General features: G+C 44.5%; 1 protein-coding gene across 3 annotated transcripts in view; it reads right to left on the bottom strand.

Annotated features, from left to right (window-relative positions):
* The window catches only part of LOC131669299 (serine/threonine-protein kinase grp), a 493,024-nt gene that overhangs the window by 431,461 nt on the left and 37,416 nt on the right, over positions 1-24,147 (bottom strand). For 2 of the 3 annotated variants that reach the window (XM_058944204.1, XM_058944124.1), the window contains exon 1: positions 2,934-3,271. The exons of the other annotated variant lie outside the window; for it this stretch is intronic. Coding sequence is in view for 1 of the 2 variants with exons in the window: in XM_058944124.1 (XP_058800107.1) it covers positions 2,934-2,995 (62 nt within the window). In the remaining variant the exon portion in view is untranslated. Of the gene's footprint in view, positions 1-2,933; positions 3,272-24,147 lie in introns of those variants that run through there. 3 annotated transcript variants of the gene reach the window in all.

The following is a 24,147-nucleotide window of genomic DNA, read 5'->3' as shown; positions in this document are numbered from 1 at the left end:
CGTCAAAAAGTGCAGTGGCTCACTAGATTTAATGATCATGTCTTCGATCTCGAAGGTCTGGGTTGCCCTTCCTTACATCAGCCAAAATTTTGCGAACCTATAGTTTGCAATGATCATCCTCCAGACTGGACAGAAAACTGCGCGCTTCAAAATGTCGTGGCTCTTAAAAATTGGTTGAAAAACCGTTATAGTTGAAAATTAAGTCAGAGTTGCGACCTCCCTGACAGCGATTCTTCAACGTCAGAGTCGAATAATGATGATGATGATGATTATGATTATGATGTGATCAGCAAACTAAAATTGTTAGATTTAGAGGATGAGGAAGATGGAGTAAAGGTGGGGAATTGGTACAACGCCTTCAATTAAAATGATCGATTTAACCCTATATATGCAATAGCATCAAGGTATTCATTCGCTCGTCTATGCTCACAGTAGACACTTCATATAGCTTGAATACTCTTTTTAATAAAAAATTGTGTGTCAACTGTTACTCATAGAATTTTTTCATATTTTATATTTGAAATTTTACATGTCGCAGGTATCAATCTTCATTATGGAAGCTATTAACGCTGTAGCTCGTACCCCATCCTCCTTGCCAACGAAAAAATTAAAAGAATTGAATCCTTCAATCCTTTGCACAGTCACTAGCATGAAAAAAGTTCAAACAAAATTCGGAACAAGAGTCGTCGTCGAACTGGATGCTGAGTTTGACATTTTCCTTCCGAACAAACTAAGCGAACATTTCACTGTGAACCCGGAATCGTACAATACTCTGCTCAGTCAACTTGAAAAAAGAATTGTTAAGCTTAAGTATCTTGGCGGCAGCTTATTAGAATTTATATAAGTTACAATAATTCAATAAATATAAAAAAACTTAAAGAAATTAACCATTTTCAATTTACTATTTATCATCCATTCATTTCCTTTATTTGGAAAACAGTAACATTGATTTTTGATATATTGATAAAATTAATTAATTTTTATTATGAATCTTTTAGTTCAAATTCGCTAGTCGAAGAGCGCGTAGGCGCATGCACGGCAACAGCCAATAAGCGTCGACTAGAAAGAAACAGAAGTTTCCCACTATTTGTTGCTATCTCTCTCACTCTCGCGGACAATTCCATAACCTAGTATCAGCAGTCTATCTTTTATATATATGTCTATGCCTGGACCTAACCAAATTTTTTCCTAGCCTCTACCTTGTACATACATCCACTTTTGGGTCAATTTTGGGCTAATTCTACTGAACTATATCGTCGGTGCATAGCTAAATGTGCTAATCTCTGTGGATATTTACGCAGTTATACGTTTAATAAAAATCAGATGGAATTTTTGAAGCACATAATCTATATTCAATTATAAACATAATATGACTCATATGATAGCTTGAAACAATAAGAATGACACTTCACTTCATAAACATTTTCAGTCGATAAAAAGTATCTCATCATTCTATGCTAACATTTTAATTTCAAAAATTTATCATTCTAATAAAGACTTACCAAGACAGAATATACATAAATATAAAGTCACAGGGGATACTCTTTATTGTTGAAATATATTTGTTTTATAACAAAACATAGAGTTCTTTAACGTATTTTTATTGTCATGGAAATAAAATTTATTTGATAATTACTAGCCATGTAGTCGAATCAATAAAATTTACACTTTTTAAAAATAACTTTTCTGAGATCAGAATTTAAGACTTGATTGAATAATAATAAATTTTTATTATTAGTTATATTAAAGATATAGGTATAGTATATAAATAATTAAATGATACTCTTTGCATGACTAAATAAAAAAATTTTTGTATAAGATTAATATGTGTTTCACAATCTTTTGAAACTTTCAATTTTGATTTCTTTTTAACATCTTTTATGTCTCTTGTGAAATACCATATAATTTTTTTGAGCTGCGTTATTGATATTTATTAAGGATTTAAAATTGTAACTAGTTTTGGTAAATATCATAATATAGTATTGTATTATGTAACATCAAATAAAATAGACAAATTTTCTCTCATTTTTTTATTTAGAAAAAATTCATACTAGATTTATGTTTAAATCAATTTTAATTCACAACTATAAAATTAGGAAGAATAAAAGAAAATTATCTGAATATATCAAAAAAAAATTAAAAGAAACTTTTATCATTGTAACTCTATATAAATTGTTATAAAAATCGAATGTGATATTTTCATTATGTAATTTTTAATCTACTATAACCATGACTTCCTATTGAACATGATTAATTAAAAAGTAAAAGTTTCTGTATGATGAAGCTTATTGCCTATTAAAAAAAATTACAAGGAGTGTATTTTATTTATTAACATTATTTTGATATCACAAAATATAATTTTTTAAACACTTATAAATTTGTATTAGATAATTTTCATAGCATGTATATGCTACATAATAAGGAACAGATTTTTTATTATTACATACATTATATTAATATTAAACTATTTTTTCATCTTTACAAGTTCAAACTACTTCAGAATTCACAGCAAACAAAGGAACATTTGTTATTAAAAAAATACAATTAAATTAATCTTTGTAAAGGTGTAAAGTAAATGTTTTAACATATATTTATAAATGCTTACTATGTAGTAGTTAAAGTAATTGGTGAATAAAGGCTTAAAACTGTCTATAAAAATATGTTTACTGGTTAAAATTATGAAATACTTTATAAACTACTTTTATCAAACAAATTATACTTTCGAACATTCCTTCAATCCATAGGAAGTGAACAATAATCAATTCTTGATGGACATAGTTTTCTCAAAGTCATTAAAAACTAAAAAATGAAAATAATTTTCAAACCATTTTTATTTTTCAACGTAGGGTATCTTTTTCTTATAATATAAAATACAGTATGTAATGAATTGCAAAACTATGTTGCTTTATAACATTTCAATTGCAAATACTTACTCTCCATAAGCACCCTCTCCTAATATGTCTCCTAAACTCCATCCTTCAACAAAATCTGTCATATTTATAGAGAGATGCTTTCATTTCTTTTTAAAGGACAAAACTTTGTATATACATACTAACAAAGCGATTTAACAATATCAGAATTAAATTTTAATTTCTCTAATTATACTGTTACTATGAAATGTATTACTATAAATTGTTAACAATTAAACTTCGTTACTATCATTTTATATGTAAAATTTATTTACAATTCCAATTGTAAAATAATAACACAATATTTTGTATTTAATATTTGAACGAAACATTTTTTAGGCGCAAGCCGCGAAAGCAAACAATTTGACCGATGCGAAAACAGCCCGACACAAATAACATTTTATAAAAAAAAATGATCACATCTCACGTACGTCTAATTGTACTTCTCGAAAAAATAATTATTTGTTATTGAACCATTATATTTCTCATAAAAAATAAAAAATATCGTTATCAATAATTCACCTCCTATTTATTCACATAAAGACATAATTAAGCAAAAATAAATTCACAGAAAAATTGTACCTTCTGTAGTCTAAATTGTACCATCAGTACAATTCTATAAATTTGTTTCTAAAAGAAATAATAGGACAATTACAAATTACCACTAATTGTTACAACTTGCAAGGATGTCATCCGGAAATACACTTTGCGCAGGCGTAGAGCTTTGTACATTACTAACTCTGTATAAAAGTTTTATTCGCGCTATTATCGATTATGGATGTCTTGTATACTATCCCACGCAGGCAAAACTCACCAATGTTTTAGAAAAAATACAGTACTCAGCTATCAGACTATCACTCGGCTACAGAATCAGTACCCCAACAAACATCTTACTCTCTGAATCTAAATTAGTCACAATCGAAAATAGGACCAAGTATCTTTGCCTCAACTACCTCTATAAGATCATGTCAAATAAAAATTTGTTAGTTCACGACAAAATTAAATACATACACAAACATATAAACAATCCGAGAAATAAGCGCAAATTTCGTGACCGTCTCCTAATCAAATGTATTCAAGACCTTAATTTAAATGACAGCAAAGTCTTTTCAAGCTTCCACTTCGGCTTGTATGAATATGATTATTATACCCTTATCGATGATCTCGATATTAACATTGAATTTGGAAAAACTCTGGATAAATCCAAAGATCCCAACTCTGAGCTTGAGAAGCTGAAAAACGAACGAAATCCATTCTTCACATTTACAGATGGAAGTAAGTCAGACAATTCAAACTCGGTAGGATGTGCCTGTATTAGCGAAGATCTAAACATTGAAATAGTCAAAAGTGTCGACAAAAGAGCATCCATATTTACGGCCGAGTCCATCGCTCTACTAGAAGCAACGAAACTTGGCCGTCGATATCCTACGAGAGATGTATACATCTTTACTGATTCCCTCAGCGCCCTGCTAGCACTTAAAAATGTCAAATTCGACATCAAAACTAATCCATATATTTTAGAAACACGCAAAATAGCTCTTGACTTCAAGCTAAAGAGCCCAACCAATTCTGCACTCAAATTTTTCTGGATTCGTTCGCACACCGGATTCAATGGCAACGAAAACGCTGACCTAGCGGCCAAAAATGTCTCTATGTCTGCTCCCTCCGACTTTGTGAAAATCCCTTATACTGATCTGCGCCAATTGTTCAAGAAAGAAGCAATAGTCAATACTCGGGAATTTTTATGCACTGAAGGAAACAATAAAGGAATCAACTTTTTCCAAAACTTCCATAATGAAAAAGACAAACCATGGTTTGCACATGTTAATCTCCCTCGAGCAATTATCACAACCATCAACTGCTGCAGATCAGGACACTACAATCTAGCATATTCTTTAGGGAGAATTGGTCTAAAAAGCTCTACCGATTGCGAATGTGGTCATCCGATACAAGATTTAGACCATATACTTTGGCAATGTCCAGTATATGATCAACAACGCTCACAATTCATAAAAGATCTGCGAAAACAAAAAATGTTTCTTCCCATGAATAGCGTAACTTTGTTAGTCAATCCGACTGCCGATCTGTGTACTAGCGTTTACAATTTCGTCTCTAACTGTAAGCTCCAATTTTAAAATACAATTCAATAATGTAATCCAACGTAATACTAAGCGCATACACTATCGATATACTCTACTGTACCTTAATTATTTCTATATGTATATTTACGTTTATAGCATAATAATCTCGCAATGAGGTAATAAATTGCTTACCAATAAAAAAAAAAAAAAAAAAAAAAATAGATTATAATCTATTTTATTTTCCTTCGAAATATTACTAATCTCATATATAAACATATTAAGGGATTTTCCTTAACCATTGTTTATATATGAGATTAGTAAAAAAAAATAGAATTGTACTGATGGTACAATTTAGACTACAGAATGTACAATTTTTCTGTGAATTTATTTTTGCTTAATTATGTCTTTTATGTGAATAAATAGGAGGTGAATGATCGATAACGATATTTTTTATTTTTTATGAGAAATATAATGGTACAATGACAAATAATTATTTTTTCGAGAAGTACAATTAGACGTACGTGAGATGTGATCATTTTTTTTTATAAAATGTTATTTGTGTCGGGCTGTTTTCGCATCGGTACAATTTGCTGTTCAAAAACGTAACGAAGATTGTCTTTAGGATGATTGCAGAACAATTATAACACTTTTTAAAAGGGTGTTTATAGAACTATTTTGACATTTCTAAAATGACACATGACTAGACTTCTGCACAGCCATCCATACGCAGGTTAGTTTTATACGGATTTCTAAGAGACGCGTATTTGAAAAACGAAAATGAATAATTATGAGAAACGCTTAAATTAATTAGTACTGTTATGTTTTATTAAAAATATAATAAAAAAGAAAATGATTTTTTAAGTACATTTATAAAATTTAGAGAATGTTAGTGTAAGTGGACTTAGGAGTTATAGATTACACCGATATCTGTCATAAAGAAAAGAGTGAGTCAGACTGTAATGCGGTACATTACAAGGCCTTTCCTGAGCGCTGCATTATTTGCAAAACCTCAGAAAAGCCATTCCCTCCCCTTGCCGCCCCGTAACCGGTTGAATAAAATAAAAACAAACGCGGCCTATATAAAAACGATTACTTTTTTCATGCCCGAACAACCACACCGGAGATATCGGCGAAACAAACCCGACAAACGCGATCCGACGGACACGCAAAAGAAAAAAAAAAAAGGACCGCACCACGAAATAAGAGAGCGCACGCACACACTCACTCCCGACCACGTGTTGCCGACCGGCAAAAGAAAAATAGGAAACTTCACTGGGAAATGCAACGGAAATGCATGTTGATGACACATGCAGATCAGTTACACTCCCAGGCACCAACACCAACATTCACAAGACTCTGACACTCCTGGGGCAAGCAGAAAATCGCCGATGAAGTGGCAGCCGGCAATCAGCTGGGTCGGGCTGCCGAACACCATCGGCGACATCCTGAGCGCCACACATAACGACAATGATAACCACACACACAAACACCCGGGAGAACGTCACTTAACCGACACAGGAGCGCCCCAGGAGGCGTTCCAACAACCGATATGAGAACACGAAGCGTACACGCGATAGATCGAGCGGCCATTTTGAAACGCCGAGACAGACTGAGAGCGAGCGAGCGAGACAGAGCGAGCGAAATAGACTAAACAAGAGCGAGCGAGACAGATGATATGAAATGATGAATAGAATAATATGTAAATGCGAGGATGGGGGCGCTACAATTGAAACGACGTATATTATATATGCATTAAAATTAAAGTTATAATGAACATGGAATAAATACCGAATTATAAAATTCGCATGCGACCGACACACCCCCTATTATAATAGCGAGCGACAACTACCCCGTTAAATTAAATTAATAAATTAACCGACAGAATTCGAACCTCTGACGAAATTCGCTAGTGACGTCACGACCAATAAGCGAATTAGAATAAAATTTGATTTCTGTCCGGATAGAAAAATAGATAAGAGTAGGGGTAGATCTTTTCCGACAATTAATGATAGCTACCTTAGTGAGGGGTGAGAGAGGGTAAATAACGACGAAAGTAGGAGAGTTAAGGAGGACGCTGTATCCTTCTAATGTACATACGGACCAATGATAAAATATTCGGAGGGCGCTACCGATATCTGAATTAGCATACCGACCAATAATAACATTTCTTCTCGGAAAGAGGAGAAGAAAAGCGATCTTTGACCGCGAAAAGCCGATTCTCGTCCATTTTGCCACTGGTCTTCTAGCGAGAAGGAGTAATCCCTAGATAATCTTGTCGCAGGACCAATTGCGCTAGACGCCTTTTGTGCTCGCTAACTTTGTTCGCTGAAACAGCAAGGAAAATCGTAAGTAGGCAAAGTGCCACTCACTTATATTAATCGCGGAGTACGGGAGTGAAATTTTCAGTGCCGTAGATCATCGCGACGCGTGGATCCGTCGATGCCGGTGCCTATCGAATCGCGCTGACCTTTCCGCCATTTCGTAGATCGAACGTGAGTGTTAGGTTTATACGAATTAAAGGTAGTGGTTGAGTTATTTGCGCTGACCTTTCACCGTATACTAAATCGTTGCGTACGCAGAAGTAGCCAAATAAAATTACCGTGCTTATTTAATTGTGCTGACCTTTCCGCCATTTCGTAAACCGAACGTGAGCGTTAAGATCAGACAAAGAAAATTCGTGATTTAGTTATTTGCGCTGACCATTCCATCATCTTTGTTAATCGAAAACCGACGGGAAAATTATTAATATTTCGATTAATTTGTACCCTTGCTATTTCATAATTATTCAGAGTTATACTGACCCTAATCACTCCGACTTCTTGCTTATGAATTAATAAATACGTCAATAAAGTGATTAATTGTTTTTTTTTACATACAATTTACTTCTGTTACCCTGCCTCAATTGCATGCTGGTGATTTTCAGCCGCGGGCGGTTATAATCGGGTAACGCTGATTCGCTATATTTTCGGGTCACACGATAGGTAACATACGCGCGAATTCGAAGGGACTTACGAACTGAATTAAGGAGCCATCATCTGAGTTGCCGGCATACCATAATTGAGGAGGATAAATAGGAATCGAGTAGTTGGACACCGAGGCCTGAAACTGAGGAGATCGCGAGTACTCACCCGCTTGCCTACTCTGCGCAGTCGCCGTGAAGGCAAACTGGGATACACGCGACAAAACCCCATTTTGGCCCTACCCCCGACGATCGCCTTAATTAGCCGCCGTTCAGGCTCCCTAAATAATCGGGGGCAAAGAGTCATACAAGCCTTGTGGCGGAAGAAATTCGTAGCGCGGTTAAAACCCCTGAAATTCCCCGCCACAAGACTCATGGAGACATGTATACCCAATGTGAATTGAATCGCGACCCCCCCAGTTAGGTTGGTATGAGAATTCCGTCGTTGCATCGGAACGAAGAAACCGCGGGAAAATTCAAAAATGAAAATTCGTTTTAAGATACGATAAAAAGCTAAAACGTTACTAATTTGTTTTTAGGTTTAAAATTAATTGTTTGCCGAACAATGAATTTAGATGAATGATTATTTGATTTTAGGTTTTAATTATATAATTTAAGAACGAGCGTTATACTATGGCCGATCTGAAAACCACCGTTACGGACTGAAAGTAGCAGTCAAAATTAAAGCTCGAATAGCAGACCTGAAAAAGTGTTTACACGTGTATATGTCTATTTTAAATGTTTCTTCCGAGTTTCTTGTACTTTTACCTGCTTTTGCTTCAGCAAGGATTTATCGTTATGCTGGCATTTAGATAAGTTATTATTTATTTATTTATTTACTATCTACAATAGAAAATAAAAACATGTTACTTTGTGAATGTTTTTTTTTTTTGCAGGAGTTTTTATTTCAGCAGGATGAAGTGAAATAGAAATGTTGGTGACGATGATGGCGATGAAGATCAATTGCAATAAATATGTGCAAATTAAAGGACTGATAATCAGGCGAATGAGAATGTGCTTTTTTTAAGATTTTTTTCCAATAAGTAAAAAATAAAACTAAAACTGTGTTAATTGGTGAATGTAAGGATTGTAAAGTGCGTGTGTGATTAAACCAAGAAGGTGTCCCAAGTGCAAAGTTATCATGGCTTACAAATTTACAATGTGTGGAGTGAAATGAGCAAAGATCATTTATCTCAGACAGTTATTCACAGGCATATCAAGAATCAATGTCAACCAAAGAATCGATTGTTCTTCTACAATGATTGTCAGTATAAGGGTATACGTCAACGATAACCATTAGTTCACTTGACCAGTTGTCATATATCAAACCTTCTATTTATTGAGTACAAGTGTGGTTGTACTTGATAAGTGAGGAAAGGATTTTGTCAATCATCTTAGTCTCGAGCAGCTTAAAACCAGTTGTGGAAAACTTTATTGTTACTGTGAACTCTGTCCATATCGCCAAGACTAATGCCTAGTCTTAAAAGGCATTTACAAGCCGTCTACAAAGTTCCTACGATTAAAAGTGTCTCATTAATATTTGGATTCTATCCTATTCACATTTTTTGAAAAAAAAAAAAAATATATATATATATATAAATATATATTAGACACATGGTTCAATGTCTTATCATAATAAACTTTTTTAAGTGGTATACATTATTAAGGTAAAAGTAAGTCAATTTATTGCAAGAAATAAATTTATTTTTATTTTGAAGATAAAATGTCTATAATAAATGTATACCTTGAATACATGTAACCTTGTGTTACATTTCCTAACATAAACTTAAAAGGCTTATATTTTTCTAAAGCTTGTAAGTCTATTCGTGAGGTTCTCTTCCATGGTATAAGTATTAGGAGACGTAGGCAACATATTATCCTTGAAATAAGATAATGTAAGCGATACAAGTGTTTGATTCACTATTGCAATTTGACGAATGAAATTTGCAGGAAGTATTTTTCTTATTATTTGTAGTATTTTCAATATCTCTAACATCTTTTACACAAATTTGGAGAACAGAAGTATTTTCTTCAATATTGTTAATATTAAACTGTAAATTTTCTGGTTATTTTTATTTTATCTTTGTAGAAAAATCAATATTTTTCTCATTTTTGTCCTTTGAAATACCATTAATACTAGAAATATCAGTCCAATAATTATCTAAATTTGAACATGTTTTTGTTAATGCTACTATATCTGCAACATTTGATTGTTCGATGGCGAAACACCTCGCACGCCGACGTTCGGCCTCACAGGTAAAGCACCGCTTCTACTGGCTCAGGTCAGCACTCCGGACAACTCGGTAACAGCGGTCACTGGTATTCGGCTCTGGTTCGGACACTTTTCTCGTAGATTTTGGTTTTGGCGGCTTGCGTATCGGTAGCTGGCGTCGTCAACACGGACGAACGTGATGATAGTTAGTCCCTCACTGGTTCATTTTCAATCGTGCGCGTTCTGTCTGCTCGTGCGCCGAATTCCGTCGTTATATTTTTCGGTACCCGGCAAGTGCTGCCCCCCGCAGACAACAATTAGGTTAGAAAATTCGCGCTAATTTGACGTTTACCGTCACATTATATATATTGTAACAGGCTGTCGTTCAGTCGATAATCTCTAAAATTGCCCTTATTATAACTAGACGAAGCCTTGTTATCTATGTGCTCAAAGCACAGTAACCTACCTTGCCTCGGAGTGCGCCTGCGCAGAGTCTCTTCACTGTTCCGAGTTGGGTTCCCCCAACTCACCGCTTGGCGGCGCTGTCGCCCCTTGCTAGTAGCGCTCGTGCGGCCGCCGCCGGAACCTAAGTAGTCGACTCACGTCTATCGGAATTCGCACGGTTCGTGCTACGCAACCGGCGAATTCGAATCGACCGTAAACACTGACGCGACCTCCGGACAAAGGAAAAAACACAATAACGGAAACTCGTTTAAATGAAAATAATGATTGATTTATTCAATTAAATCAATGACACGGGGAATCTGCCGAGAGTCTAACGCACGCACGCGTGAATGACAACACACGCAAATTGAGAGAGAGAGAAAAAAACCGCGATTACCGCGAACTACCTGCTCGCACGCAACAAATGAATACTTCGCGCTCGCTGCGCGGATTCGCACGCAAATTATATTAACAACTGAAAAGGGGGAGAAGGTGCACCTACCGCAATATCGATGAGGATACGGTGGCCAACCGTATCCGACTAACACGCCGTTAATAGACCGATCCGCTGCTTGCTGCACCGCTTCAATTGCTGTTGCTGCTGTTGTTGTTGTTGCCACTGATGTTGCTGCTATTGCTGCAGCTGCTGTTGCTGCTACTGCAGTCGCTGCTACTGCTACTTCTGCTACTGCTGCTAGCACACCCACCCACGCACTCAGGTTCGCAATGTCAATGGCAAAACACGCGAAAACTTCGAAGGGCTCGGTGATAGGTTAGGCGCACGATATGAACGGACTGAGTAGCACAGTCATACTGCCGGTCGGAGCCTCCCCTCCCGGTCATTGCCCCTTACGTGCTCTCCCTCTCTCGCGAACCGAACGCGGCTCCTCTCGCTAAGCCGCTCGTTAACCTCGCGCGAGTCTTACGATTTTCGGTAATCGTTGCAGCCCCCTCCTAGCTTCGAACTACCGGATCGAACTACCCCATTGACTCGCGACCCTAAGGACAGGATTGGGAAAGGAGAGAAATCAGCACAATCCATCCTCTTTCACATATGGCTTTATTTGCCCATCCCGGGCCACCACTCCCCCACGTCACCTGCCGGAGCCCCCTGGCGCCTTGTGCCTGGGGTAGCGCCAGTGCTCCGACTTGTTGGGGCACTTGGACGTGGTCGTAATCCCGGGATGGCCGCAGATATAGCAGCCCTTGCCCGGTCTTCTGATGAGGCTGGGCTCCGCCCCATGGCCCTGGCTCCCTGCTGGTGTTTGGGGCGGCGTGGCTGCTGTTGCCGGGGCGGCGATAAACGTAACGCCGCCCACCGTGGCGGATGTGCGTCCTCCCATGGTACGCACCACCACGGTAGGGTCGGAAACCGACCCGTCCACGCGGACCGTGAACTCCTGTCCGGCGCCGGGGGCCCCCGAGACTCTCTTGGGCTGAGTCTTGGTCGGGGGCTTGGCCGGAGTCCTGGCCGCGTCCCTACTTGTCGAGGCCGCCGGTGGTAACACCGCCAGCGGGCCCGCGGCCTCTGGGGACTCCAGCCCCCGGTCAACGCGCAGGAGGGCCTCACCGTAGGCCCTCTGCCGCCGGACTACCGGAGCCCACTCCCCCAGCATCTCTTGGGCGCCGCGGAAGTCGAGGAACTCCCCCAGGTGTGCGTGCACCTGGCGCTGGAGTTCCCCGACAAACTCCCAAGCATTTTCTAGCTCCTGGAGGCCCAACCTCACGTGCCTCCAGGAGTTTACAAGCCCATCTTGCTGGAGGACCCGTGGGTGGTTGCAGACCCACTGTTGCTGGCCGCAGGCCTCCCTTGGCCCGGGGCACTGGGTCGAGCTCTCCGTAGTTGCCGCGCTCGACCCTTGGGTCTGCACCCCCTGGTCCTGCGTGGACTGAGACCGACGGCCCTCTTCGGACGGGCCGTCGGTCTGGGTGGACGCTTCCCGGGTCGAGGGCTTGGACGATTGGGCCCTCATTCCTTCCCGGAGGAAGTCGTCCTCCCGCTGGCGCGAGCGGCCCTCGCTAGCGGCCACCCCGACCTGGGCCCGGACAAACCTACGAAGATCGCCGATCAGCCGATCGGCGCCCGGACCCAGTCCCATGTCGAGCAGCAGTTGGGTGGCCGTCTCGAAGGCCTCTTCACTGATGACCAGCTTCCTCTCCATCTGAAAAGAGAAGAAGTGGGGTTAAGGGATTTCTCAGGTTCAGCCCTCAACCTACCCGTCGCTGTGTCACGCTCGACGCTATTGCTTACGAGGACGTCCCGGTCCCCTGCGCTTTCCCCGCGAACATGGCCCATTTGCGGGGGTAGCTGGCAGGACCACCTTCCGCACGTGCTGAGCGGTTCTACGTGGCCTGCCTCTTCCCCTTACCGCATTGCCATCCAGGTCGTCCCCATCTGGTGCCTGAGATTCGCACGCAGGGTTTTTGCGCGGCCTACCCCGGCCTCGCTTAACCGGCGCCTCGATCAGTACCTTTGGAGCCGCCGCGGGTTTCTCACACTCGTTCGCGGGGGCTGCAATCGCGACGCGCTCGCATATCGGATCCTCGCTGGATTCCTCGACCTTCGCTGGCGGGTCGCCTACGCCCTCCTCTTCCTCCAACGGTGTTGAGTCCCCGCCTCCTGGTTCCTCGTTGTCCTGATCCGAGAATGGGCCGAAATAGGGCTTGAGGTCCTTGGCGTGGATCAGCTCGGGCAACTCTTCCTGCTGGTTACCTAGGCGGTAGGTATTAGTCCCACATACCTCTTGAATTACGTAGGGACCAGCATATTTCGGCGCCAACTTCGCCGAAACGCCCTGAGCCGCGGAAGACAAGATGCGGTTCCGCTTCCACACCCAGTCCCCAACCCTAAAGTCGGCCTGACGTCTCTTCCGGTTGTAGTAGACCGCCTGACGGTCCGCCTCCTCCCTGGACTTAGAGCCAGCGCGTTCCCACAAATTGGGTAACTGGCGCATGTGCTCGCCCCATTCGGTCAGTTCTTGGCCCTCGGAGGCTTCCCGAGCCAACTGATCCTGGGCCCTCCTAAAGGTCGAGGGAGGAGTGGGCTGTCTACCGAAGACCAGCATTGCCGGGCTGTAACCTGTCGCGCTGTGAGTTGCCGAGTTCAACGCAAAGTTGAACTCTGGCAGGTGCTCATCCCAGCTCTTATGGTCCCGCTCCACGTACGATATGAGCATGGCCTTGAGGGTTTTGTTCACTCGCTCCGTGGGGTTTGCTTGTGGGTGGTAAACTGGGGTAAGGGCGCGCCGGATGCCGTTCTTCGACAGGTAGGCATCGACCTCTTGATTCTTAAATTCGGTCCCATTGTCCGAAAGAAATATCTCTGGCGCCCCAAACCTGGTTACCACCCTCTCGTGCAATTCCCGTACAATGGTCCTTCCATTGGCCTTACGTACGGGTACACACTCCACCCACCGAGTGAACAGGTCTAAAAAGACCAAAATATATTCGAACCCTCTCGAGCTCTTTGGGAAAGGGCCAGTAATGTCACTGGCCACCACCTGCCAGGGTCGCGAGACCTCTCGACGACCCATCAGCCCGCAAGGCGGCCTTTGTTCCGCCTTGCATTGCTGACATACCGGGCAACTCCTCACGTACTCTCTGACCTGATCGTACATCTTTGGCCAGAAATACAGGTGCCTAGCCCGAGAGAACGTTCGTTCTCTCCCCTGGTGTCCCGCTGCTGGCGCATCGTGCACCTCCTCGAGTACTTGATGCCTCTTCTCGGCAGGAACCACTAGCTTCCAGGCTTCCTCGTTGTCGATGGACCCTTCGCTCTCCTCAGCCGGATTGTAGTGATACAATCTCCCTCCGACCACCTTCCAGGTGGGTTGAGAATGTGGATCCTGGCATACTTCTCTATACTTCTGAAGGTACCAGGCATCGGCAGTTTCCGGTTGATGAGTCATGGCACCCACTTCTACCACCCCCTCCTCATAGGCCCTAGATAAAGCGTCTGGCACCACGTTGAGGTCTCCTTTTCGATACTCGATATCGAACACATGGCCTTGTAGTGCTAACGCCCAACGCGCTAGCCTTCCTGTAGGATTCCTCATACTGTGGAGCCACTTAAGGCAACTATGATCGGTGATGACTTTGAAGTGGTGCCCCTCAACATAAGGCCGGAACTTCCCGATAGCCCATACTACTGCCAGGCACTCTCGTTCGGAGACTGTATAGTTTCTTTCCGCACTGTTTAAGGAGCGACTGGCGTACTCAATTACGCGCTCCTGTCCATCGACTTCTTGCGTCAATACCGCGCCTATCCCACTATCGCTCGCGTCCGTTTGTAACACGAACTGCGCGCTGGGATCTGGCGACTGCAAGATCGGTGCCGAGACCATTGCGTCTCGTAACCGTTCGAAAGCCTGCTCCTGTTCCTGCTGCCACGCAAACGGGATGCTCTTCTTCGTCAGGCGGTTTATCGGCTCAGCGATGGTTGCGAAGTCGGGTATGAAGCGACGATACCACGACATCATCCCCATGAATCACTTCACCTGTCTGATCGTCCGTGGTACTGGGTACTCCATGATGGGCTTGATCTTCTCTGGATCTGGCCTTACCCCTTCACGGTTCACTAGGACCCCCAGGTACTTGACTTCCGACTTACAGAAGTGGCTTTTGGTCTTATTCACAGTGAGGCCCGCACCCAGGATTCGTTGTAAAACCAATCTCACGTGTCGCTTATGCTCCTCAAAAGACGGCGAGATAATAATCACGTCGTCGAGGTACGCAAAAGCGAAAGGATCTAAATCCGGGCCAATCACTCTGTCCATCAACCTCTGGAAGGTCGCACCGGCGTAAGACAATCCGAAGGGCATTCTCTTGAACTGAAAATGCCCCAGGCCGGGGACTGTGAACGCCGTAATGGGGCGCGACTCCTTTTTAAGAGGTATCTGGTGGTACGCGCTACTCAAGTCCAGTGTCGAGATGAACTTAGCATCCCTGATCCTTCGCAGGATGTCGCTCATGAAGGGTAATGGATAGGCGTCCGGCTTGGTTACTGCGTTTACCTTCTGGTAATTTACGCAGAACCGATATTTGCCATCTGCCTTCTTAACCATCACCACTGGACTTGACCACCCGCTGGTTGCTGGTTCAATGACGTCGTTGTCCAGCATGGCCTTGACCAGCGCGTGGATTTCGTCTCGCACCCTGTCGGAGACCGGGTAGTATTTCTGTTTACAGGGTCGAGCGTCTCCGATATCTATCTCATGCTCGACCCCCACAGCACAGCCTAAACACTCGCCTCCGTCTGGAATCAATCCGTCGACGAGGCTAGCCACTTCTTGACGCTGTGCTTCCGTGGCTTCTACCAGGCCCACGGGTGCGAGGCACGACGTACCAGTGACGCTTGCCACTTCTAACGGTACCGCCACTTTGGCTTTCGCCAAGTACAGCTGGTCCGGGTCAGGGTTCAGGTTGGCGCTGAATTCCCTTACGAAATTCGCGCCGACGTAGCAGTCATCAGACAGCAGTGGCGTTATAGCGACCCTTACATCTTTTGTGATTCCCCCTACCGTGAAGGGGAAAATCACATGACCCAAGATGGGACATCGGCGACCGTTGGCGAGCTTCGCTTCTCCCGCTCGCGTGACGTCCAGGCCCAGCCCCATGTCTGATGCCAACCTAAGCCCGAGTTGACCCATTACCGTCGATGAGGCCCCGGTGTCGTAGAGTGCCCTTAACTTGTAGGCACCTATCCCCACCTGGAGCCACCATCGGGTCTCATCCTCGGGTCTATACCTGCGGGGAGCTTTCGCCGTCTCTCTCCCCTCTGTGGACGGGAGGCTTTCACGGCTCTTCTTGCCTTGGGCAGCCGCTACTCGCATCGACGTGCTCTCACCCGCAGGTGTCTGGGTCGCCGGCGTATCCTCCGGAGCGTCAGGTGGTTTCCTGGAGCTTTTGGGTCTAATGGTCTCCTCTCCGACCCATTCAAACCCCTGCTCCACCACCTGAATCCGGCCTCCGTATCCTTCGAGGATACAAAATGCCCGGTTACCCAGATCAGGCATCTGTTCGGTCGCTGTCGCCTCCAACGCCACCGAACTGCCAGGTCTCGTAGGGTCCGATATCCCTGGCGAGACCTTCCTGAACCCTGGGGTCGCTGGCGGGCCCCTGCCCCGTTCCAGCGACCCGCGACGAGAGGTCACCTTTACTGGGGACGCGGAGGGGACCTCCTCCCTCCGCTTCCCTGCTCGTTTCCCTTGTTGCAATCCGGGCAGTACCTCCTCGTAAAGCCCAGTTTGCCACAGGCCGAGCATTTGATCGGTTGGGAGTAGTCTATTTTCCTCCGCTGACCCTCTCGTCGCTGGCCAGGAGACCCTGTGGGGGTTTTATTTCTCCCCTTCTCTTGCGGTCGACCCCTCGGCCGCCTGGGAGAGCTAGCCTTCCTCTCCTTAAAGTACCGGTCCATATCTCGTCGCAGGGTCGCAATTTGCGACGACAGATCCTCAAAGTGGCCTGTCGCCTGCGTTGCGGCGATTGTGGGCCGGTCCTCGGGTTTCCTGGCCGGGGCTTTAACCGGCGACTCGGGTTGCAGCTGTTCCCTACCCCGAGGCTTGTTAGACATGGCCGCCGTTCGGGGTCATGCCCGGGGCGGTGGTGCCTTAGCTGACACCCCCATGTGCTCGGGGTACAATGTGGACGTTAGCTCCAGCCTGGTCCTCGGGCGCTCGTCGTCCCGCAAAGCGGTCTCGATCTCAGTCGCCCGGGCGTGGAATTCGTCCACGTTGGAGAACGCATTCCTCCGCAGCTGCATCCGGATGGCGGGTAGGAGATTTGCATACAGCAAATCTAACTGCCGCTGCTCTGGTAACGGCGGGCGTAGCTGGGCTAACATGAAGAGGAGGTGGCAGGCATATTCTCGCACCAGCTCTCCTTTCTCCTGGTATCGGGCTTGGGCCTCTTGCAGCAACCTTTGTTGCTGCAGCTCACTCGACCCAAACCAGCGTCGAGCGCCTGCCACGAAGTCGGCGTAACTCCTCCACTTGAACTTGTTAAGCTCGTACCAGGTCCTCGCAACGCCTTCGAGGAGCTCTGATACCGAGCACAAGATTTCGCCGTCTATTAGCCCTGAGCCCGCGCGTAGATCCTCCAGTCTTGATAGGAAGGTGTCTACGCACTCCGAAGCCGTGCCAGAGTATCGCAGCTTCCATCCTCGGACAATCCTACCCGCGTCCCGAGTCGGGTAGTACCCCGACGCCGCGTTGGCGTCGTACCAGGCGGATCCTTCCGGGATCGCCTGCCCTTCATCCATGTCGGCGCCTCTTGGTCCTCTTCTTGGTGGCTGTTCCGTCCTTGAAGGCACCTGCCTTTGGGGAGCCTCTCGAGGTTCGCCAGGGGTCGGTCGCTGGGGTTCCGGGGTACTACCTGGTACCCTTGGGTCGTAGTGGCACGTATACGTGGACTGGAAGTCCACGGTCCTCCGGGGCCGCTCTGGTATGACCGTTCGTCGATTGGTGGGGTCCCTGTTCCTTAACTGCTGGACCTCCACCTGTAGAGCGGTCACCTGGTCGCTCCACCGCGCGCATACCTGATCGTGCCTTTCCAGCATCTCAAGTATGCGGTTGATCCCGACACGGTTGCGCTCGATCTCTTCTTTTAATCGTTCTGTCACGCACCGTTCCTCTTCTTCTTCTTAAGGTTGTAGCTCCTCATTTTCGAAGCGTCGAGCTCTTCGCCTATCCGGCGATCCGGTGGAGCCCTTGTGCTCACTACTGACCCCCTCCGTGGGCCTCTTGACCTCGCCGATCCCCCCTTCCTCTGCGGGCTCTCGCTCCCCCGTCTCGCTCTGACTCTCCTCTTCTAGGTTGTCGTAAACCGCGAGAGTCCGCGTCAGGTTCGCCTCCACCACCTCATCCCTGTATAGCAGCATGAGTGGGTGGGCGACAAGATCCTCAGCATCAGCTGCTTCTAACTCCTGTCGCCTGTACTCCAGCCACCTCTCTCGGCTCCTTCGCCTGCGTTGTGTGGCCTCCCTATCCAACGCCGCTCCTTGGAAGTCTAGGTTGATATATTCGCCTAGCAACGAATACGCTAATCGAACTGCCTGCATCAGCTTGGGACCATCTGTGCGCAACTCCAGTTGCGTCAGGTATCTGTCCAGCTGTGTCGAAGGCAGTTCCGAAGCCCACCGGGTTATCGCATCGGCGGTATCCTCCATATCGCTTATGCTGGGGCGTAGGTCACGGTTGAGGTTAATTTTCCTTAGTCGACCACTACCGCCTCCTATCGCCCAAGGCGCGAGCGGGGTGTTGCGATTTTTATCGCCAACTACCCAATTACGCCTTCATTTACAAGGCAACAATACGCGTGGCTTGTGGGTGTGTGCAGGTATCGCGTACTCTAAGGAAGTACGAACTTCCACTTCGCAACTACCTGCCTATAGGTGGAGGCTAACTGTTTGTTAGCTCCACCGGGTTAGTTAATCTAACCCTACACACACCCCAATTGCGCGCTCTGCTGGTACTGTCGCTCGGTGACTAACCCCCCACTAAAATACTTTAATGTGTAATAAAACACTTAAAAGCAAAAAGTTAATCAAAATATGATTTGTCACCTTTTTATTCAAGTTAGAGCGATTCCGGATGTCTCTTCGACCCCTGGGGTTAGTGTGCTCTCGGCTCACAAAAGCAGGTGTTATTGGGTCGGAGAGGCATCTTTCCCCTACCGCAGAGCACGTACCGAACGAGCCACGCGTTATTTTACCCGCTCGCACCTTATTACGCACGCGCGCAAACGTCTCTCTCTCGCGCGCGTTGCTCTCTCTTTTCGAGCAATTCCCTCGTGTGTGAGTCCTAATTCTAGTTGGGCGCCATGTAACAGGCTGTCGTTCAGTCGATAATCTCTAAAATTGCCCTTATTATAACTAGACGAAGCCTTGTTATCTATGTGCTCAAAGCACAGTAACCTACCTTGCCTCGGAGTGCGCCTGCGCAGAGTCTCTTCACTGTTCCGAGTTGGGTTCCCCCAACTCACCGCTTGGCGGCGCTGTCGCCCCTTGCTAGTAGCGCTCGTGCGGCCGCCGCCGGAACCTAAGTAGTCGACTCGCGTCTATCGGAATTCGCACGGTTCGTGCTACGCAACCGGCGAATTCGAATCGAACGTAAACACTGACGCGACCTCCGGACAAAGGAAAAAACACAATAACGGAAACTCGTTTAAATGAAAATAATGATTGATTTATTCAATTAAATCAATGACACGGGGAATCTGCCGAGAGTCTAACGCACGCACGCGTGAATGACAACACACGCAAATTGAGAGAGAGAGAAAAAAACCGCGATTACCGCGAACTACCTGCTCGCACGCAACAAATGAATACTTCGCGCTCGCTGCGCGGATTCGCACGCAAATTATATTAACAACTAACGGTGGCCAACCGTATCCGACTAACACGCCGTTAATAGACCGATCCGCTGCTTGCTGCACCGCTTCAATTGCTGTTGCTGCTGTTGTTGTTGTTGCCACTGATGTTGCTGCTATTGCTGCTGCTGCTGTTACTGCTACTGCAGTCGCTGCTACTGCTACTTCTGCTACTGCTGCTAGCACACCCACCCACGCACTCAGGTTCGCAATGTCAATGGCAAAACACGCGAATACTTCGAAGGGCTCGGTGATAGGTTAGGCGAACGATATGAACGGACTGAGTAGCACAGTCATACTGCCGGTCGGAGCCTCCCCTCCCGGTCATTGCCCCTTACGCGCTCTCCCTCTCTCGCGAACCGAACGCGGCTCCTCTCGCTTAGCCGCTCGTTAACCTCGCACGAGTCTTACGATTTTCGGTAATCGTTGTAATATATATTTTTTTTTCAAAAAATGTGAATAGGATAGAATCCAAATATTAATGAAACACTTTTAATCGTAGGAACTTTGTAGACAGCTTGCAAATGTCTTTTAAGACTAGGCATTAGTCTTGGCGATATGGACAGCGTTGACAGTAACAATAAAGTTTTCCACAACTGGTTTTAAGCTGCTCGAGACTAAGATGATTGACAAAATCCTTTCCTCACTTATCAAGTACAACCACACTTGTACTCAATAAATAGAAGGTTTGATATATGACAAATGGTCAAGTGAACTAATGGTTATCGTTGACGTATACCCTTATACTGACAATCATTGTAGAAGAACAATCGATTCTTTGGTTGACATTGATTCTTGATATGCCTGTGAATAACTGTCTGAGATAAATGATCTTTGCTCATTTCACTCCACACATTGTAAATTTGTAAGCCATGATAACTTTGCACTTGGGACACCTTCTTGGTTTAATCACACACGCACTTTACAATCCTTACATTCACCAATTAACACAGTTTTAGTTTTATTTTTTACTTATTGGAAAAAAATCTTAAAAAAAGCACATTCTCATTCGCCTGATTATCAGTCCTTTAATTTGCACATATTTATTGCAATTGATCTTCATCGCCATCATCATCACCAACATTTCTATTTCACTTCATCCTGCTAAAATAAAAACTCTTGCAAAAAAAAGAACATTCACAAAGTAACATGTTTTTATTTTCTCTTGTAGATAGTAAATAAATAAATAAATAATAATTTATCTAAATGCCAGCATAACGATAAATCCTTGCTGAAGCAAAAGCAGGTAAAAGCACAAGAAACTCGGAAGAAACATTTAAAATAGACTTATACACGTGTAAACAGACTTTTTCAGGTCTGCTATTCGAGCTTTGATTTTGACTGCTACTTTCAGTCCGTAACGGTGGTTTTCAGATCGGCCATAGTATAACGCTCGTTCTTAAATTATGTAATTAAAACCAACAATCAAATAATCATGCATCTAAATTCATTGTTCAGCAAACAATTAATTTTAAACCTAAAAACATATTAGTAACGTTTTAGCTTTTTATCGTATCTTAAAACGAATTTTCATTTTTGAATTTTCCCGCGGTTTCTTCGTTCCGATGCAACGACGGAATTCTCATACCAACCTAACTGGGGGGGTCGCCATTCAATTCACGTTGGGTGTAGTCTCCATGGCAGAGTGGAGTTTCGATAGTTTACTTTGGAAAAAAAGGGCTCTGAGCTTCGAGTGTGCAGCGGACTTCATTGCGTACACCCAAAAAGCTCTTTCCTATTCCGCTCGTTCCACCATCCCAGTCTTTTGTATTCTATATTCATTACTCACGTCAAATGCAAGTTTTTGCATTTCAATTTTTGTTAAATAAAAAATAAAAATAAAAGATAACAGGGTAGACTATATTTAAATATTAACTGTATTTTTAATATAAAATGACAGAACCAATAAGAAAAATCCTATACCACTTTTTCAATTCAAAATTTTACATTTGTTTTTACAGAGTAATATTGAAATGCTAATTTTTCATTATTATAACTATAAAATGTAATGTTTTGATTACATTTAAAACTTTAAAAGTAGTTTTCAGCTACAATATAACAATAAAATTTTTACTTTAATATATTTCAGACTAAAAAAAATATATACGAGTGGAAAATAATATTATTAATGGGAATATTAATACTATGAATAAAAAGTCATTATATATTGTAACGGGGTTGGGTTGGGTTGCTACCCTTTAATTAATTTATTCGGACGATCGTGTAGATGGGCGCGCGTAATTACCTATGTCAAATACGAAAGTCGGGGAGCAAGAGGGAATGGGTGTCAGTCAACTAACAAATCTACTAATACGGAATAAACACGTCAAAAGTACTGGTTAATATCACATACGAGAACTCTTTATTACTTCTGAATGTTACATTAGATTCGATCCGCGTGCTTATGTTTACGTACCGCGCCCGCACGGCAACAACATACAGTGTCGGATCGCTCGCCGCTCTTTGTCAGCAGAGCTATTACATGCACGCTTTATTTCGAGTACAGAAAATTGGTTATCAGGCATGCAATCGCGGTCGCGAGATTAAAAGCTGGCCAGCTTACCTTAATGACGAGTGTTCGGCAGCGAACAAAACTTAGCACACACAGCGCTTTCGGATAAAGTCTTTTGTTCTCTCTTTCTTTTGGGTCGCGAACTTGCGCGCGCACGGTTTTGCCTTCGATGGCGAAACACTTCTCACACACTCGTGGTGGCAGGGGAGGACACCGTGTTTGAAGGCTCTGGTCAGCACTCTCCGGATAACTTGGCGACAACAATCACTCGATCTCTGCGGTGCGTTCAGGCGATTAGGTTACGAGCCTCGATTTTTGCGGCCTCCGTATCGGTAGCTAGTCCCGTACTTTTGGCTAGGCGTGTCGATGGCCGATCCTTCACTTGCGGCTCTCCGTATCGGTAGTTAGTCCTGCACTGGTTCGTTTTCAATCGCGCGCGTTCCGTCTCCTCGCGTGCCGAATTCCTTCGTCGCATTTTTCGGCCACCGGTAAGTGCTGCCCCCGCAGGCAGCCACTAGGTTAGGCTATTAGCGCTAATTCGACGTTTACCGTCACGATATATATATATGTGTGTGTGTGTTAAAAATAACAATATAATTTTATTGTATGTTCTTTCCAAATAGATTATTGGGTTATTGGGTAATTTGGGTAATTTATTGGGTATTTCTTACCTCGTAAGAGCAGCTCTTAACCGAGTCGTCGCTCGGACTAACCTCGATTAGTCTCTTGGTCTCGCTGAAGAAGGTGCCTGTATGGAGTTGGGCGTCCACCGAATTGCTTGCGCACGATTTCTCAGGATGCCCTCTTCTTTCAGCTGATATCCTTAACACACTTCGCAGTACTCTCCTTTTTAAACGCCAGGAATAATCGCGCTCTGTAAGGGCTATGTCCGTACTCCGCGAGAAGCTATTCTAAAGTCCTTGTTCTCTTCATTTATCTCTCTCTATTCGCGCAGTGCGCGCCCTCAACTCATGTCCGGCAGGTGCTACCCGTCGCGGGCAATTGTCCTGACGAAGTGAGAGCGCGGATGAAACGTTGATCGTCCAGTAGAGATTCAAAACGATCCGGCCATTTGCGCTCTTATATCGAGACAGGATTGGTAAAAACACAATGAAATGCCGGTTGCATTTAGGTATAGATTTTATTGTCCTGTTTTGGTAAATTGAAAGCTCTACCGTCGAGGGCAGAAGCCCTCAAGGCCGCTAATCAGCGTGGTAGCCGGTCGCTTCCTCTTCGTCCTCTTTGACAAGACTGGAACGGCCTCTGGCCTCCCACCCCAGCCTCTCAGCTACTAGTTGTGGATATTGCAAGACACGAGGACATCTCGTTGTGCGGGTTACGCCAGGATAGTGACAAATGTTGCATCCTTCCCATTGTAGCCGTACATGGTCGCTCGTGGTAATCCCCTCTCTCGTGGCGTCAGTGTTAGCCCGTCCCTACGGTTGAACCCGTCCCTCTGATCACAAGGGGGCTCGGGCGGTGGCTCAGCTGACGGGCCCATCACAACGTTAATCTAGATAGGGCCCGTGTCTTGATTCCGGTTGGCGCCGCTGAGATTTACCACGAGGTTTACTCCTCCACAGCTTTGGTTCTACGACACCGCTATAGCTAGTCTTGGCTCCCGTGTCGCCGATTGTCGGGGCTCCTCATGGGTCGGGTCTTCA

The sequence above is a fragment of the Phymastichus coffea genome, unplaced genomic scaffold, assembly GCF_024137745.1.
Source record: "Phymastichus coffea isolate CEN01 unplaced genomic scaffold, Cenicafe_Pcof_1.1 PCOF00001, whole genome shotgun sequence".
Taxonomy (NCBI): domain Eukaryota; kingdom Metazoa; phylum Arthropoda; class Insecta; order Hymenoptera; family Eulophidae; genus Phymastichus; species Phymastichus coffea.
The sequence above is the reverse complement of the archived record's forward strand: the minus strand, read 5'-3'. Positions and strand labels throughout refer to the sequence as shown.